Source organism: Bombina bombina, chromosome 2, assembly GCF_027579735.1.
Source record: "Bombina bombina isolate aBomBom1 chromosome 2, aBomBom1.pri, whole genome shotgun sequence".
NCBI classification, from domain to species: domain Eukaryota; kingdom Metazoa; phylum Chordata; class Amphibia; order Anura; family Bombinatoridae; genus Bombina; species Bombina bombina.
The window spans coordinates 1354693584-1354709895 of record NC_069500.1 but is presented as its reverse complement, the minus strand read 5'-3'; the positions used below and the strand labels follow the sequence as shown (position 1 = coordinate 1354709895).

Here is a 16312-nt window from a genome sequence, read left to right as displayed (position 1 = left end):
AAATTATTTCCTATGGTCGACCCCAGAAAGGACTTATGGCAGACAGTCCCCAAGGTCGAGGGGGCAGTTTCTACTCTAAACAAACGCACTACTATTCCTATGAAGATAGTTGTGCTTTCAAAGATCCTATGGATAAAACATTAGAAGGTTTGCTTAAAAAGATTTTTGTACAGCAAGGCTACCTTCTACAACCAATTTCATGCATTGTTCCTGTCACTACGGCAGCGTGGTTCTGGTTCGAGGAACTAGAAAAGTCGCTCAGTAGAGAAACTCCATATGAGGAGGTTATGGACAGAGTTAACGCACTTAAATTGGCTAACTCTTTTATTTTAGATGCCGCTTTGCAATTAGCTAGACTAGCGGCGAAAAATTCAGGGTTTGCTATCGTGGTGCGCAGAGCGCTTTGGCTAAAGTCTTGGTCAGCGGATGTGTCATCCAAGACAAAATTGCTTAACATCCCTTTCAAGGGTAAAACTTTATTTGGACCAGAATTGAAAGATATTATTTCAGACATCACTGGGGGAAAGGGCCACGCCCTTCCACAGGATAGGTCTTTTAAGGCTAAAAATAAGCCTAATTTTTGTCCTTTTCGCAGAAACGGACCAGCCTCTAATTCTGCATCCTCTAAGCAAGAGGGTAATACCTCACAACCCAAACCAGCCTGGAAACCAATGCAAGGCTGGAACAAGGGTAAGCAGGCCAAGAAGCCTGCCACTGCTAACAAAACAGCATGAAGGAGTAGCCCCCGATCCGGGACCGGATCTAGTGGGGGGCAGACTCTCTCTCTTTGCTCAGGCTTGGGCAAGAGATGTTCAGGATCCTTGGGCGCTAGAAATAGTTTCTCAAGGTTATCTCCTGGAATTCAAGGAACTACCCCCAAGGGGAAGGTTCCACAGGTCTCACTTATCCTCAAACCAAATAAAGAGACAGGCATTCTTACATTGTGTAGAAGACCTGTTAAAAATGGGAGTGATACACCCAGTTCCAATAAAGGAACAAGGAATGGGATTTTATTCCAATCTGTTCGTAGTTCCCAAAAAGGAGGGAACGTTCAGACCAATTTTGGATTTGAAGATCCTAAACAAATTTCTCAGGGTACCATCGTTCAAAATGGAAACCATTCGAACGATTCTACCCACCATCCAGGAAAGTCAATTTATGACTACCGTGGATCTAAAGGATGCGTACCTACACATTCCTATCCACAAGGAACATCAGTTCCTAAGGTTCGCTTTTCTGGACAAGCATTACCAGTTTGTGGCCCTCCCATTCGGGTTGGCCACTGCTCCAAGGATTTTCACAAAGGTGCTAGGGTCCCTTCTAGCGGTTCTATGACCAAGGGGCATTGCAGTAGTACCTTACTTGGACGACATTCTAATACAAGCGTCGTCTCTGTCAAAAGCAAAGGCTCATACGGAGATCGTTCTAGCCTTTCTCAGATCTCACGGATGGAAGGTGAACAAAGAAAAAAGTTCTCTGTCCCCGTCAACAAGAGTTCCCTTCTTGGGAACAATAATAGATTCCTTAGAAATGAGGATTTTTCTGACAGAGGTCAGAAAATCAAAACTTCTAAGCTCTTGTCAAATGCTTCATTCTGTTCCTCGTCCTTCCATAGCGCAGTGCATGGAAGTAGTAGGATTGATGGTTGCAACAATGGACATAGTTCCTTTTGCACGAATTCATCTAAGACCATTACAACTGTGCATGCTCAGACAGTGGAATGGGGATTATACAGACTTGTCTCCGACGATTCAAGTAGATCAAAAGACCAGAGATTCACTCCGTTGGTGGCTGACCCTGGACAATCTATCCCAGGGAATGAGCTTCCGCAGACCAGAGTGGGTCATTGTCACGACCGACGCCAGTCTGGTGGGCTGGGGCACGGTCTGGGAATCCCTGAAAGCTCAGGGACTATGGTCTCGGGAAGAGTCTCTTCTCCCGATAAACATTCTGGAACTGAGAGCGATATTCAATGCTCTCAGAGCTTGGCCTCAACTAGCAAAGGCCAAATTCATAAGGTTTCAATCAGACAACATGACGACTGTTGCATATATCAATCATCAGGGGGGAACAAAGAGTTCCCTGGCGATGAAAGAAGTGACCTTAATAATTCAATGGGCGGAGGATCACTCCTGCCACTTGTCTGCGATCCACATCCCAGGAGTGGAAAATTGGGAAGCGGATTTTCTGAGTCGTCAGACATTCCATCCGGGGGAGTGGGAACTCCATCCGGAAATCTTTGCCCAAATAATTCAATTATGGGGCATTCCAGACATGGATCTGATGGCGTCTCGTCAGAACTTCAAGGTCCCTTGCTACGGGTCCAGATCCAGGGATCCCAAGGCGACTCTAGTAGATGCACTAGTAGCACCTTGGACCTTCAACGTAGCTTATGTATTCCCACCGTTTCCTCTCATTCCCAGGCTAGTAGCCAGGATCAATCAGGAGAGGGCCTCAGTGATCTTGATAGCTCCTGCGTGGCCACGCAGGACTTGGTATGCAGACCTGGTGAATATGTCATCGGCTCCACCATGGAAGCTACCTTTGAGACAGGACCTTCTTGTTCAGGGTCCATTCGAACATCCAAATCTGGTCTCCCTCCAACTGACGGCTTGGAGATTGAACGCTTGATTTTATCAAAGCGTGGGTTTTCAGATTCTGTTATAGATACTCTGGTTCAGGCCAGAAAACCTGTAACTAGAAAAATTTACCATAAGATATGGAAAAAATATATCTGTTGGTGTGAATCCAAAGGATTTCCATGGAATAAGATAAAAATTCCTAAGATTCTCTCCTTTCTGCAAGAAGGTTTGGAGAAAGGATTATCTGCAAGTTCTCTAAAGGGACAGATCTCTGCTTTATCTGTCTTACTACACAAAAGACTGGCAGCTGTGCCAGATGTTCAAGCATTTGTTCAGGCTTTGGTTCGGATTAAGCCTGTTTACAGACTTTTGACTCCTCCCTGGAGTCTAAATCTAGTTCTTTCAGTTCTTCAAGGGGTTCCATTTGAACCTTTACATTCCATAGATATTAAGTTACTATCTTGGAAAGTTTTGTTTTTGGTTGCAATTTCTTCTGCTAGAAGAGTTTCAGAGTTATCTGCTCTGCAGTGTTCTCCGCCCTATCTGGTGTTCCATGCAGATAAGGTGGTTTTGCGTACTAAGCCTGGTTTTCTTCCTAAAGTTGTTTCTAACAAAAATATTAACCAGGAGATAGTTGTACCTTCTTTGTGTCCGAATCCAGTTTCAAAGAAGGAACGTTTGTTACACAATTTGGACGTTGTCCGTGCTCTAAAGTTCTATTTAGAGGCTACTAAAGATTTCAGACAAACATCCTCCTTGTTCGTCGTTTATTCTGGTAAAAGGAGAGGTCAAAAAGAGACTTCTACCTCTCTTTCCTTTTGGCTTAAAAGCATTATCCGATTTGCTTACGAGACTGCCGGACGGCAGCCTCCTGAAAGAATTACAGCTCACTCCACTAGAGCTGTGGCTTCCACATGGGCCTTCAAGAACGAGGCTTCTGTTGACCAGATATGTAAGGCAGCGACTTGGTCTTCACTGCACACTTTTGCCAAATTTTACAAATTTGATACTTTTGCTTCTTCGGAGGCTATTTTTGGGAGAAAGGTTTTGCAAGCTGTGGTGCCTTCCGTTTAGGTAACCTGATTTGCTCCCTCCCTTCATCCGTGTCCTAAAGCTTTGGTATTGGTTCCCACAAGTAAGGATGACGCCGTGGACCGGACACACCTATGTTGGAGAAAACAGAATTTATGCTTACCTGATAAATTACTTTCTCCAACGGTGTGTCCGGTCCACGGCCCGCCCTGGTTTTTTAATCAGGTCTAATGAATTATTTTCTCCAACTACAGTCACCACGGTACCATATGGTTTCTCCTATATATATATATATTTCCTCCTGTCCGTCGGTCGAATGACTGGGGTGGGCGGAGCCTAGGAGGGACTATATGGCCAGCTTTGCTGGGACTCTTTGCCATTTCCTGTTGGGGAAGAGAATATCCCACAAGTAAGGATGACGCCGTGGACCGGACACACCGTTGGAGAAAGTAATTTATCAGGTAAGCATAAATTCTGTTATTACAATCTTTTAATGTTCAATATCCCTTTAATATGTGACAGAAAAAGTTGCAAATGCTAAACAGGAGACCAGCCTCAAAACGCACACATTTCAACACATTAACAAAACTTTGGCAAACCATGTTTCCAGTGGCAGATTAAATTTATTTTTATTTAAATGTAGTGCCTGGATCAGAAAGACATTGAACTAGCATATAGGGTGCATGCCCTTCTACAAACTGGGGACAATTGGCGACTGATGGGAGATCCTTATCTGCAAAGCACTTACTAGTAAGTTGTAGAATGTACTGGGTTTATTTAATAAAGTTTCATTTTATTTAGAATGATTATAAGGTTGTTAAAGGGAAATTCTAGTGTAAATCTAAAATGTTCTTTAATTGTCGTTATTAAAAAAAGGTTTGGATTTAACTCCATCACACACGCAATACATTGCACCTTGGTTACACGACTATCTGCAAGAGTTAAACATAGATTATTTTTTATAACTACAAAAGAAAACCTACATAGACTTTATTTTGGCATTTTAAATAGACAGACACGTTTCTTTCTGCATACAGTGGCAGGTTCTTCAATCTCCTGTGTATGATGGAGAACATTGATACCATCTTGAAGTGGTACAGAGAACTTATTCCTTCTGTAAGTATTCATTTTACACAGTCAGTAGTAAACATATAATAAAAAACAAATAGGTTCTGTTAATGTGTTTTTTATTTCTCCATTTTCAATAGTTATATTACCCTAACTCCAGAGGCATGATGGACCTTCTGCAAGCATTAGACATGGACAGCCGGTTAGACCTTATTCCTCAGATTTGGAAAGGTAAATGTGACATGATTTTATTGACCATTTTAACTGTTGCATTGCGGACTTCAGTAAATTCTGACTTATTACCAATATCTGCAGGTGGTTGTGTGATTTAGCACTGAAGCACAGTTTATTGACGCAATACCCATAGTCTACTTAAATGGATTTCTGAAATATACAGAAAATCAGCTTTTCGATTCTTCATTTACTAGATACGATTTGCACTCCACTACAGTAGTCTTATTATTCTCTCCATTCTCCTAGATATCAAACAGATTGGTCACAGTAACAAAGTTGAGCTAGTGGAGGAGGTTCTCAACATAATGACCAGGGATAAGCAGGCTCCAGAGGTAAGAATGTGCGCACACCACACTGTTCTAAAATAGACTTCCTCGCTGAGGGCTTGTACCTGATGCGCAGCAACATATTGTCTTTATATTCATAGCCATGCCATGTATGTAGCCAAAGTTAGGTTTGTTTGTTGAGAGCTGGGTACAATACAAGAATTTCCTTTGATTGAATAAAAACCGTGAAGGGACTTTTCAAAGCCATTTTTTATTTGTAGCACCTAATGTGTGTGGGTTTTTTTTTTTTTTTATATAGAAAAATGTGAATTCTGCCTACATTTATATGTATAGATGCTGTGCTAGTTCGCCAGTGGGCTTCTACGCCATGGACAAAATGAGCATAAGCATGCACTTCCTGTTAGATTCAATATAAATGGCTTTATGCAAAAAAACACAATTGGTCCCTTTTTGTTACATGAGTCACAATTAGACTATGTAAATTAGGGCTAATTAAACCTCAGGCCAGCCTTTTGCACACACTTGAAATCTTACTGTTTTTGTCGTTGCCACCCTTCTCCTTTTCTAAAAACAAGAATTGTTTCCAAACTATAATCAAATGTACAACTTCATTATATAACATAAGGATTAAAAAAGTAAGGCTTTTTTTCACTTTGTTTAGCTGTACCTCATGTCAGTGTCTTACATTACAACTCCCCATGGCTTTTCCCATTGCCTTGCTTTATTCATTTCTCTTCCACATTATTTATAACTTTATAAAGTGATAGTAAATCCTTGCGTTTCTGAAATGCTCGGATTTACCAATTCATCAAATAACAAATACTTCATGCTGAAAGTTCCTTTGTTTGTAGCGTTCGCCGCACTGAGCACCTCAGGCCGCCCATGGCTGTTTTATCACTGAGGTGAGTTTAGCCAATAGCCGCTCGGGCCAGCTGGCATTATGCCGGATAGCTAGCACACTATTGGCTAAAATTTACCTCAGTGATAAATAGCGTTCTGCCGTGGGCGGCCTGAGACGCTCAGCATGGCTAACGCTGCAGACAAATAAAGGAACTTTCAGCATAAAGTATTTTTTACTTCATTACTGAAAGTCTCCTTTTATTTGTTGCATTGGTAAATCCTAGTGTTTCACAAACGCTAGGATTTACTATCACTTTAAACTACATACAAGATAGAAGCGCTCTACCAGGAACAAAAAGCTCAGTGGCTTGTTTTATGGCGAGTTACCAGCTAGGAGCAGACTCTTTTAGCACAGTTGTGCTTTTCACAGAGGAAAACTTTCCTGAAGTATATCAGTCTGATCCCACCAAGTTAGGTCAGTCCAGCCCTGAAATACCAGGCAATTCTCCTCTGAACAAGGAACATGACAACCCCAGACGATCGTTTCGGTCTTCTATGGGCCTCGTCAGTGAGGTGCAGCCATATTCCTCTTAGCAAACTGGACAAGGAATCCACGTCTTGTTTCCCCCATCACCCTTAGGGAGACCCCAGGGTCATACAAATTTGCATACAAAGAGAGAAGTGCTCTACCAGAAACGAACAGCAGCTCAGTGGCTTGTTCTATGGCAAGTTACCACCTAGGAGAGCAGCCTTTTAGCCCAGTTGAGGTTTTCCCAGAGGAAAACTTTCCTGAAGTATATTAGTTTAAACTTCAAATGGGGCATGTGATTTTAAACAACTTTCCAATTTACTTTTATCACCAATTTTGCTTTGTTCTATTAGTATTTTTAGTTGAAAGCTTAACCTAGGAGGTTCATATGCTAATTACTTGGACCTTGAAGGCCGCCTCTAATCTGAAAGCATGTTTACAGTTTTTTACCACTAGAGGGCATTAGTTCAAGTTTTTCACATAGATAACATTGAGCTCATGCACGTGACTTTACCGAGGAGTGAGCACTGATTGGCTAAAATGCAAGTCTGTCAAATGAACTGAAATAATGGGGCAGTTTGCAGAGGCTTCGATACAAGGTAATTAGAGGTAAAACGTGTATTATAATAACACTTTGTTATGCAAAACTAGGGAATGGGTAATAAAGGGATTGTCTATCTTTTTAAACAATAACAATTCTGGTGTTGACTGTCCCTTTAAGTTATGCGTAATGAAACAACTTTACATGATACATTCATTATTCATTTTGCCCCATTTTCATGTTATTTTGCTCTAAGATCAGAATTTAAAAATTGACAATTTTTAAAGGCACATGAAATCCAAAATGTTTGTTTCATGATTCAGATGGAGAATGGACATTTTAACAACTTTCCCTTTTACTTCTATCTAATTTGCTTCATTCTCTTGATATCCTTTGTTTGAGAATCAGCAATGCACCAATATATCTGCAGCCACCAATAAGCAGCTCCCGATCCTACCTAGGTATGCTTGTCAACAAAGGATACCAGGAGAACAAAATAAATTAGATAATAGAATTAAATTGGAAAATTGTTTAAAATTGTATGCTCTGAGATGGAAAAAATTGGATTTAATGTCCCTTTACATGCACCCTGCTAACTTAAAGGGAAAGTTAAGTCCAAAAAAACTTTCATGAACAACTTTCCAATTTACTTTTATCACCAATTTTGCTTTGTTCTCTTGGTATTCTTAGTTGAAAGCTAAACCTAGGAGGTTCATATGCTAATTTCTTAGACCTTGAAGGCCGCCTCTAATCTGAAAGCATTTTGGCAGTTTTACACCACTAGAGAGCATTAGTTCATGTATTTCACATAGATAACATTGAGCTCATGCACGTGAATTTACCAAGGAGTGGGCACTGATTGGCTAAAATGCAAGTCTGTCAAATGAACTGAAATAAGGGGGCAGTCTGCAGAGGCTTAGATACAAGGTAATTAGAGGTAAAACGTGTATTATAACTGTTGGTTGTGCAAAACTGGAAAAGGGTACTTACCCCCGCTGTACTTACATCAGCAATGACTAATCTGGCTTCCTCCAATCATGACGTGCATTTCCCGATGCCACGCCGTGATTGGAGGAAGCTGGTTTCGTAATTGCTGTTCTAAGTACAGCATGAGAAGCGGGCGGGAGAACGCTGGTCTGGCTTAAAATGTAAACTTTAATGAATGAAAGTGCCCCTGTTTTTAATAGTATTTTTAAAAAACGGGCACTGATTCATGAAAGTTTACCTTCAGTTTAAAGGGACAGTAAACACCAGAATTATTGTTAAAAAAATTTAAAAAAAAAAAAAATAGATAATCCCTTTATAAATAAGAATTCAAGTCTTTACAAATTTGTGTTGATGCCTGGTGCCCACCACTTATATTAAGAGTTAATACTTAAAAGTAATTCAGCCCTCGGATTGTAAGGGCTTAGCTTACTCTAGATTATTTTTCTTGTGGACCCATGGCAATAAATATATTTTTGCTAATTTAATCTATCTAATCATTGTTGACTGGGTTTAAGTGTTTTTAACTTTTTCTGGCTACTACTGTGTGAATGTTTGTTCCTAGCTTTATGAATAAAGATTTAAAGTATGAATGAAACTGAACATTTTAATATAGAGTAATCCTATATCCAAATCATCAGTTGGAGTTAAAATTAATATTACTTTTGTGGAATTCTTTGCTATCAATTCAAAATGTATTCTCTGTACAATTAGTATTTCTAGTTGTTTAGTTCTGCTCTCCTAGAATCCACAACAGATACGTATCACAGTGAGTATAAACTATTATATATTACTGGTATAAAACATACTTATTGTAACTCACATAAGGGTACAGTATCTGTCATTTTTCAACTCCTACCAATCCTCCCACACACTCTAATACTCCAGAATTATTGTTTAAAAAGATAGATAATCCCTTTATTACCCATTCCCTAGTTTTGCATAACCAGCACGGTTATATTAATATTCTTTTTACCTCTGTGATTACCTTGTATCTAAGCCTATGTAGACTGCTCCCTTATCTCAGTTATTTTGACTGACATGCATTTTAGCCAGCAAATCCAAGAGTTAGCAGCACCATAGGTATGCAACAAAATCCTTTTTATTGGTGAGACATCACAAAATACGACGTTTCGGTCAACAACTGACCTTAATCATGTTTTCATGATGACCGAAACGTCATATTTTGTGATGTGTCACCAATAAAAGGATTTTGTTGCATACCTATGGTGCTGCTGACTCTTGGATTTGCTGATATTGTTTGGGATCTGTGCAGGATCCTTACAGCGTGCACCTGGACATTTGGCAGTGAGTGCTGAGCTATACTTTATGTTATTATGCATATTAGCCAATCGGTACTGACTCAATGAACATAGTCAAAATACATGGAGATTAGAGGCGGCCTTCAAGGGCTTAGAAATTGGCATATGAGGGGGGCGGAGCCTGACCAAGCAGAGGAATGGCTGCTGGTTGCTGAAGCTCCGTGTACAGATGCCATTCCATAAGCTACAAACTACAGTGGGATAGAGCCTGACGCCTATAAACCACACAAGGCAACTAGGAAAGTAATACAGCTCCCATGTAGGAGAAAAAAAAAAACAAGTGGCGATCGTGAGGAACACTATCCTAAGGCTGCATATACGGAGCAAGTAAACCACCGCAGAAGCGCAACTCCGCAATTACTGAACAGACTGAATTCACGCTCCGGATTTCTACATAGAGGTCTAACGGGCTTCAAGCCGAGACACCATATCTACTCACTAAGGGGACACTTAAGAAGACCGGCGGCATTTTTCTTTTTCTGGAGCCTGTGTGTGACGGACGGCGCCATCTTGACCCACGTGGCCTGAAGTGAGAAGGTCTCATGTGAGCTGAGTATAACAGTGTGGGGAGATAAAATATATGACCGGGGGTGGTCTGTTTGCTACAAAGAGAATGTAAGCCTGGCGTATGCATACAATAAAAAGCTGACAGCAAATAGTGGATAGCAGATAGTTAACAGCTGTGCTTAGGTGAATTACTAAGGGTACGCTAGACAGCGTTTAAACACTGAAATAAGCACAAGGAACTTGCATTTATGGCTGTCACTGTGAGGCACATAGGAATATAAAACAAGTAAAGGGTACCAATACTACCATATAACATTATTTCCACTACTAACTGACTACCTTTTACGCAAAATCCCCATTTATAGTCACGTGTGTTACAGGCACACCAGTACTACAATATGGCAGCAAAGTCAAAATCAAAAGGGGAAAAAGGCACTAAAAGCCAAGCTTCTCTAACAACTTCTGTTAGCAGTTTTTTCCAGAGCTCAAACAACAACATCACTGACACAGACACCCCAACTCAACAAACTACTACCACTATACCCTCCCAATCGGTCATTCCTGAAATCTCTATAGACTATGCTTCACAGATTAAAGCAGATATTGCAAACCTGCCCACAAAAGCAGATTTTGATGCTCTTAAAGATATTATAACCACAGATTTGGCTAATATGAAGAAGGACTTAAATGAAATAGGGCAAAGGTTGGAAGATGTAGAAGACTCACAAGACACCCTGCACACCCTATTTGACAATGTTACTACACAAGCAAATATTCAATATAGCCAAATAGAGACACTGCAAGAGAAAGTGGAAGAGTTGGACAATAGGGGGCGCCGAAATAATTTAAGGATCAGGGGGGTCCCGGAATCTGTCTCACACACGGACATTCTTAATTATCTCCAAGGCCTTTTTAGGTTTTTACTTAAAGATCATCAGTTACCTGACATGGAACTAGATAGAGCACACAGAGCTCTGAGGCCCCCCCCCTCCCCCGAATGCTCCACCTAGAGACTTAATTCTGCGATTCCTACGTTACACTGACAAAGAAAAAATTTGGCAAGCAGCACGCGCAGCCCCTAATATCCTTTACCTAGACCATAGCTTACAAATTTACTTGGACTTGAGTCCCTCAACAATTCAGAAACGAAGGGAAGTTCGTTTCATCACTAAGGTCCTGCAAGATAGACACATTAGGTATAGGTGGGGATTTCCATTCAGTCTAAATGTGACACACGAAGGCCGCTCAGTGGTCTATAGAACTGAACAGGACTTACCTCTTTTGTCAGAGGCTCTGAATCTCACATTTTCAAAACCTCATCCCTCCGATGTTCGATTGGGGGGACCTGATCTTACATCTCAACAACCACCTTACAAAGGGCCACCTCAGAGCTGGTCGAAAGTTTCTCCGAAACGGAAGAAAAATCGAGATTCTGTCAATATGGCTATAACCGGAGGTAAAACCTCCTCATAACCCCCTACCCAGGATTGCCAAGAATGATGAAGATTTATGTGGGACACTATTGGTATTCTCTCTATGGTAAAGAGGCTACATATAGCAGAACTGTTCTGGGGTAAAAAAAACCCAGACTTGAATAGCTGAGTAACCAGGGCCTAAACATGGCTATTTATGACTGGTTATGGGACCATTGACTTCTATATAATGCATAGAAAAACTAAGTGGATATATAGTTATATTATTTTACTACGATAGGTGGTAGTTAAACATCCTTAGGTTGTTCATAACTGTTTGTAAGACGTTACGCTTTTGTCTCACAAGATTATAATACTTTCACTAATAAGGAATTGGTATTGTACAAACTCCTCAAGCTGATGTTCACCTCAATTGGCGGGTTTGTCCAAGAGGTTATATGTTCTTTTTTGTTGTCTTGTCTTTTTTGTTATTATTGTTTTGTATTTTGTCTTCTTAATAGTTGCAGTCTAGAGTCGGAATGCAGACACAGTGGTGTAGGTCTTTGGATACAGTGGTGTCTTCTCACACAGACAAATCAGCTTAGCCACTTGAACACTCAATTTTCCGGTCATGTCTATAAGGGTTATGCTCGCCACCGATTTTCAGGTAACAGGGTTTTGCTAATATCATATAGGTCAGCAAAATTAGAAAATGCAGACACAAGGGATAAGTAATTTGAATTTAATTACAGCTAACACAAAGGGTCTTAATAACCAATATAAACGAAACCTGGCCATGAAGGATTTTAAACAGAAAAAGGGGGACATAGTTTTCGTTCAGGAGACACACTTTATTAGGGGACGGGAACCTAAAACATTTGCTTACAAATTTGGCCCTACATACTACGCATCCAACAGTGCAAAGACGAATGGTGTGGGTATTCTTCTAAACAGAAAGATCCCATTTACTCTAACTAAGAAAATTTCAGATAAACATGGACGCTACCTAATACTGATAGGGAAGGTATATAATACTATAGTCACCCTTGTGAACGTATATGCCCCTAACACGAAGCAGGATGTCTTTTTCAAACACTTGGCTAATTTAATCCTAGCGGCCTCAAAAGGATCAATTATAATGGGGGGCGACTTTAACCTGACATTGAATCCCACTTTAGACAACTCGAATCATACCTCCTCTGTCCCACATAAAGTGATTAATTCGGTTAAAACACATCTGAGAGACCTGACTTTACATGATGCATGGAGAATAACATACCCAGAGAGTAGGGAATACACTTTTTACTCCAACCCGCATAATAGACACTCCCGCATCGACTATTTTATGGTAGATGTTACTAGCTTAGCTATGGTCACACAGATGAGGATACTTCCTAATTCATGGTCTGACCACTCCATGGTTAGATGTGAGCTCCACTGGCCTCATGTCCCGAGATGCCATCGAGTTTGGAGAATGGAGGATAGTATAGTTGAAGATCCTATTCATTATCAGCGCATTGAAAAAGCCATTACAGAATATTTTACTATTAACGCAAACACACATCCAAAGGTAGACAGTAGAACACTGTGGGAGGCACACAAAGCAGTTATAAGAGGAGAACTGATCAGCATTCATTCCTTTCAGACCAAACAGACTAATAGAATCCTAAATGATGCATTGACCTCACTAGCACTCCTAGAGGAGCAATTGACAAAGCACCCAACGCAGACAGACATTCTCCAAAAACTTACAGATTGCAGAATACAGGTTAATTTTTTAATGGGCAAGGAATGTAAGCAACAAGCCCACAAACTAAACCAGAAATACTACGAGGGGGACAACAAGAGTGGTCCTATATTAGCTAGGAAACTAAAACGGAGGATTAACAGGAACTATATTTTAACACTATACGATAAACATGATAAAGAGATCCACACCTCCGAACAGATAGCGGAAAGCTTCAGATTATATTATGAACAATTGTATAACTTACATAGGGGGGCAACACAACAGACAGATACAGACACAAACATCAACGAGTACTTAAAAAACATATCACTGCCACAAATAACAGCGGAGCAGAATCAAACTCTTGAGGAACCAATAACATATAATGAAGTTAAAAATGTCATCTCTCAGCTCCCTTCTAGCAAGGCACCTGGCCCCGACGGCTTCACTAACCATTATTTTAAAAAATTTAAAGAAATATTGATACCCCATATGCTATCCCTCTTTAATGATACCACGGAGAATTCACCTTTCACATCATCGGGGTTGGAGGCCCATATAACAGTCTTGCCTAAACAAGGCAAACCCCCAAATAAAACCGAGAATTTTCGCCCCATCTCCCTTTTGAATGCAGATATCAAAATATATGCGAAGGTGCTCGCGAACAGGTTAAAGTTAATTCTACCCCATATTATAACTAACGATCAGGTGGGTTTCATACACTCAAGGGAAGCAAAGGACAATACGGTGAGGGCTTTCCATCTGATTAATTACATACAAACACATAAGACACCAGCAGCGGTGGTCTCAACTGACGCGGAGAAAGCTTTCGACCGTGTTAGTTGGGCCTTTTTGCGACAGACACTCCAAAAATTTGGGATGGCTGACTCTTTTCTAACCAAGATATTCGCTCTCTACACTGCCCCAGTAGCTAGAGTGAGGGTGAACGGCATCCTTTCAAACAGATTCCATATAACCAATGGGACTAGACAGGGTTGCCCCTTATCCCCCCTGTTGTTTGCCTGCGTGGTGGAGGTCTTAGCATCAAAAGTAAGATCCAACCTGGATATTTCAGGCATTAAAATTGCAACCACAGAGCATAAAACTCTATTATATGCCGATGACATTCTGTTCTTCCTTACAAACCCTTCGGAATCAATATCACACTTGCTACAAGAACTAGATAACTTTCAATTGGTCTCTAATTTTTTAGTGAATAAAAATAAGTCCGAGATGTTGATTCTGCAATGCAATGATAAAATCACGGCACATATAACAGAGACATGTTCATTCAGGGTACAAAACTCTAGTTTAAAATATCTGGGGATTGTGCTGGCCCCCACCACGCAGGAGATGTTTCAACTTAATTATAGACCTATGCAGAAAGCCTTCATTGCAGATATGTCATCTTGGAGGTCTCAACATATTACCTGGCTAGGTCGAATTCATGCGATAAAGATGAATATCCTGCCACGTCTCCTTTATTTATTACAGGCCTTGCCTATACCCCTCCCTCAAAACTACCTATCTAACTTACAGAATCATATATTTGATTACATTTGGGATAAACGCAAGGCTAGAATTAATAGAAATCTCATGTTCCTCCATATAAAAAATGGAGGACTTGGAGTTCCCCATCTTAAAAAATACAGACAGGCAGTTTTCATGCAAAGGGTGGTCGATTGGTTCACAAATTATGACACCAAGGCCTGGGTTGGGTTGGAACATGATCTGACGGAGCAAAATCACCTAGGGGGGTTATGCTGGCAGAGGAGAAGCGCTCTGCAGGCAGACATTCATCAAAATGCAGTAATATCAGAAACATTTAAGATATGGGATAAAATTTTGAGAGAACATCCTCATGTATCCTCCAAATTTTCCCCCTTGACCCCCCTCTCGGATAATACCGACTTTATACAAGGGAATAAAATCACGAGAACCCCCTGTCTCATTAATAATCAAAGAGCAGTAATGATAGTTCAACTAGGGAATGAGCAAGGGATGAAGACTTCAGATGAGTTAATTGAAGATGGGCTTACTATTTTCAAAGACTGGTATCTATTGCGGCAGTGTCACTCATACATCTACAAACACCATGACAGGAAAAACCTCTTACGCCCCTTAACCCCATTCGAAAATATGTGTAAATCGCCCTCTCCGATTAGAAGAACCCTTTCACTTACGTATTCTATCTTGCAATCAACACTAAACATACCACACTATATAGAGAGCTGGGAGAGAGAGCTCAACCTGGATCTCTCACATAAGGATAGGATGCATATGTTTAGCGCTATAACGAAAACCTCAACATCTAGTAGGCTAGTTGAACTGAATCTTAAAATTATACAGAGATGGTACCTTACCCCATCTAGAATACATAAGATATTCCCATCTAGTAATGATCGCTGTTGGAGGTGTGGGGCATGCCAGGGAAACATGACACACATATGGTGGACTTGTCCACCTCTCAAAATAATGTGGGGGAAGATTTCTAAGGAGGTTTCGACCATGTTAGAAATAGACATACCGGTAGACCCACTGATATGGCTTTTTAACATAGTTAGTGGCAAGATTCCGATTTATAAGAGAAAATTATTATACATGGCGAGCAATGGATTTAAAAGCTTAGTGGCTAAAAACTGGAAAAGTGGAGAAATTCCCACACTGGTCCAGTGGCAGAGTAACTTAAGACGCATTCTAGATTTGGAGGAGTATGCCTACATGAAAAATAAAAGACTAGATAGATATACCCAAATGAAAATAATGTGGGAAACCTATATTTACAACACCATAAAACAACACAGCCTGCACACTGTGATTTAAGGGCACATATCAGATATGATAGTTTCAATAGTATGTCTGAACCGATACGTTTTAATTATTAGAGAATAGACATGTATACCGTTTTGACAAGACAGATTGCATTGTTATTGTTTTATTGATGTTTATAATACAAATGTAACAGCACTACGTAGTATGTACACTTGGATCGTTTTTGTTTTGTTATTCTTATGGCTTTGATGTCTCAGCCAAGATGTAACTTTTGAAATTTACTTCAATAAAGCTGTTTTTGAAAAAAAAAAAAAAAAAAAAAAAAAAAAAAAAAAAAAAAAAAGAAATTGGCATATGAGCCTACGGAGGTTTAGCTTTCAACTAAGAATAGTGCTCATACAATGTCTTTTTAAAACGTATTTAGCAATTTTATTTAAAAAAATCTAAGCAACCTAATATGTCCAAACATAACA

At 40.2% G+C, this 16312-nt stretch overlaps 1 protein-coding gene across 1 annotated transcript in view; it reads left to right on the top strand.

Annotated features, from left to right (window-relative positions):
- Nucleotides 1-16312, top strand: part of PTCD3 (pentatricopeptide repeat domain 3) — a 108670-nt gene that overhangs the window by 54184 nt on the left and 38174 nt on the right. Inside the window, exons 17-20 of the mRNA XM_053704266.1 lie at nucleotides 4258-4364; nucleotides 4652-4730; nucleotides 4823-4913; nucleotides 5163-5248. Coding sequence (XP_053560241.1) covers nucleotides 4258-4364; nucleotides 4652-4730; nucleotides 4823-4913; nucleotides 5163-5248 — 363 coding nt within the window. The remainder of the gene's footprint in view (nucleotides 1-4257; nucleotides 4365-4651; nucleotides 4731-4822; nucleotides 4914-5162; nucleotides 5249-16312) is intronic.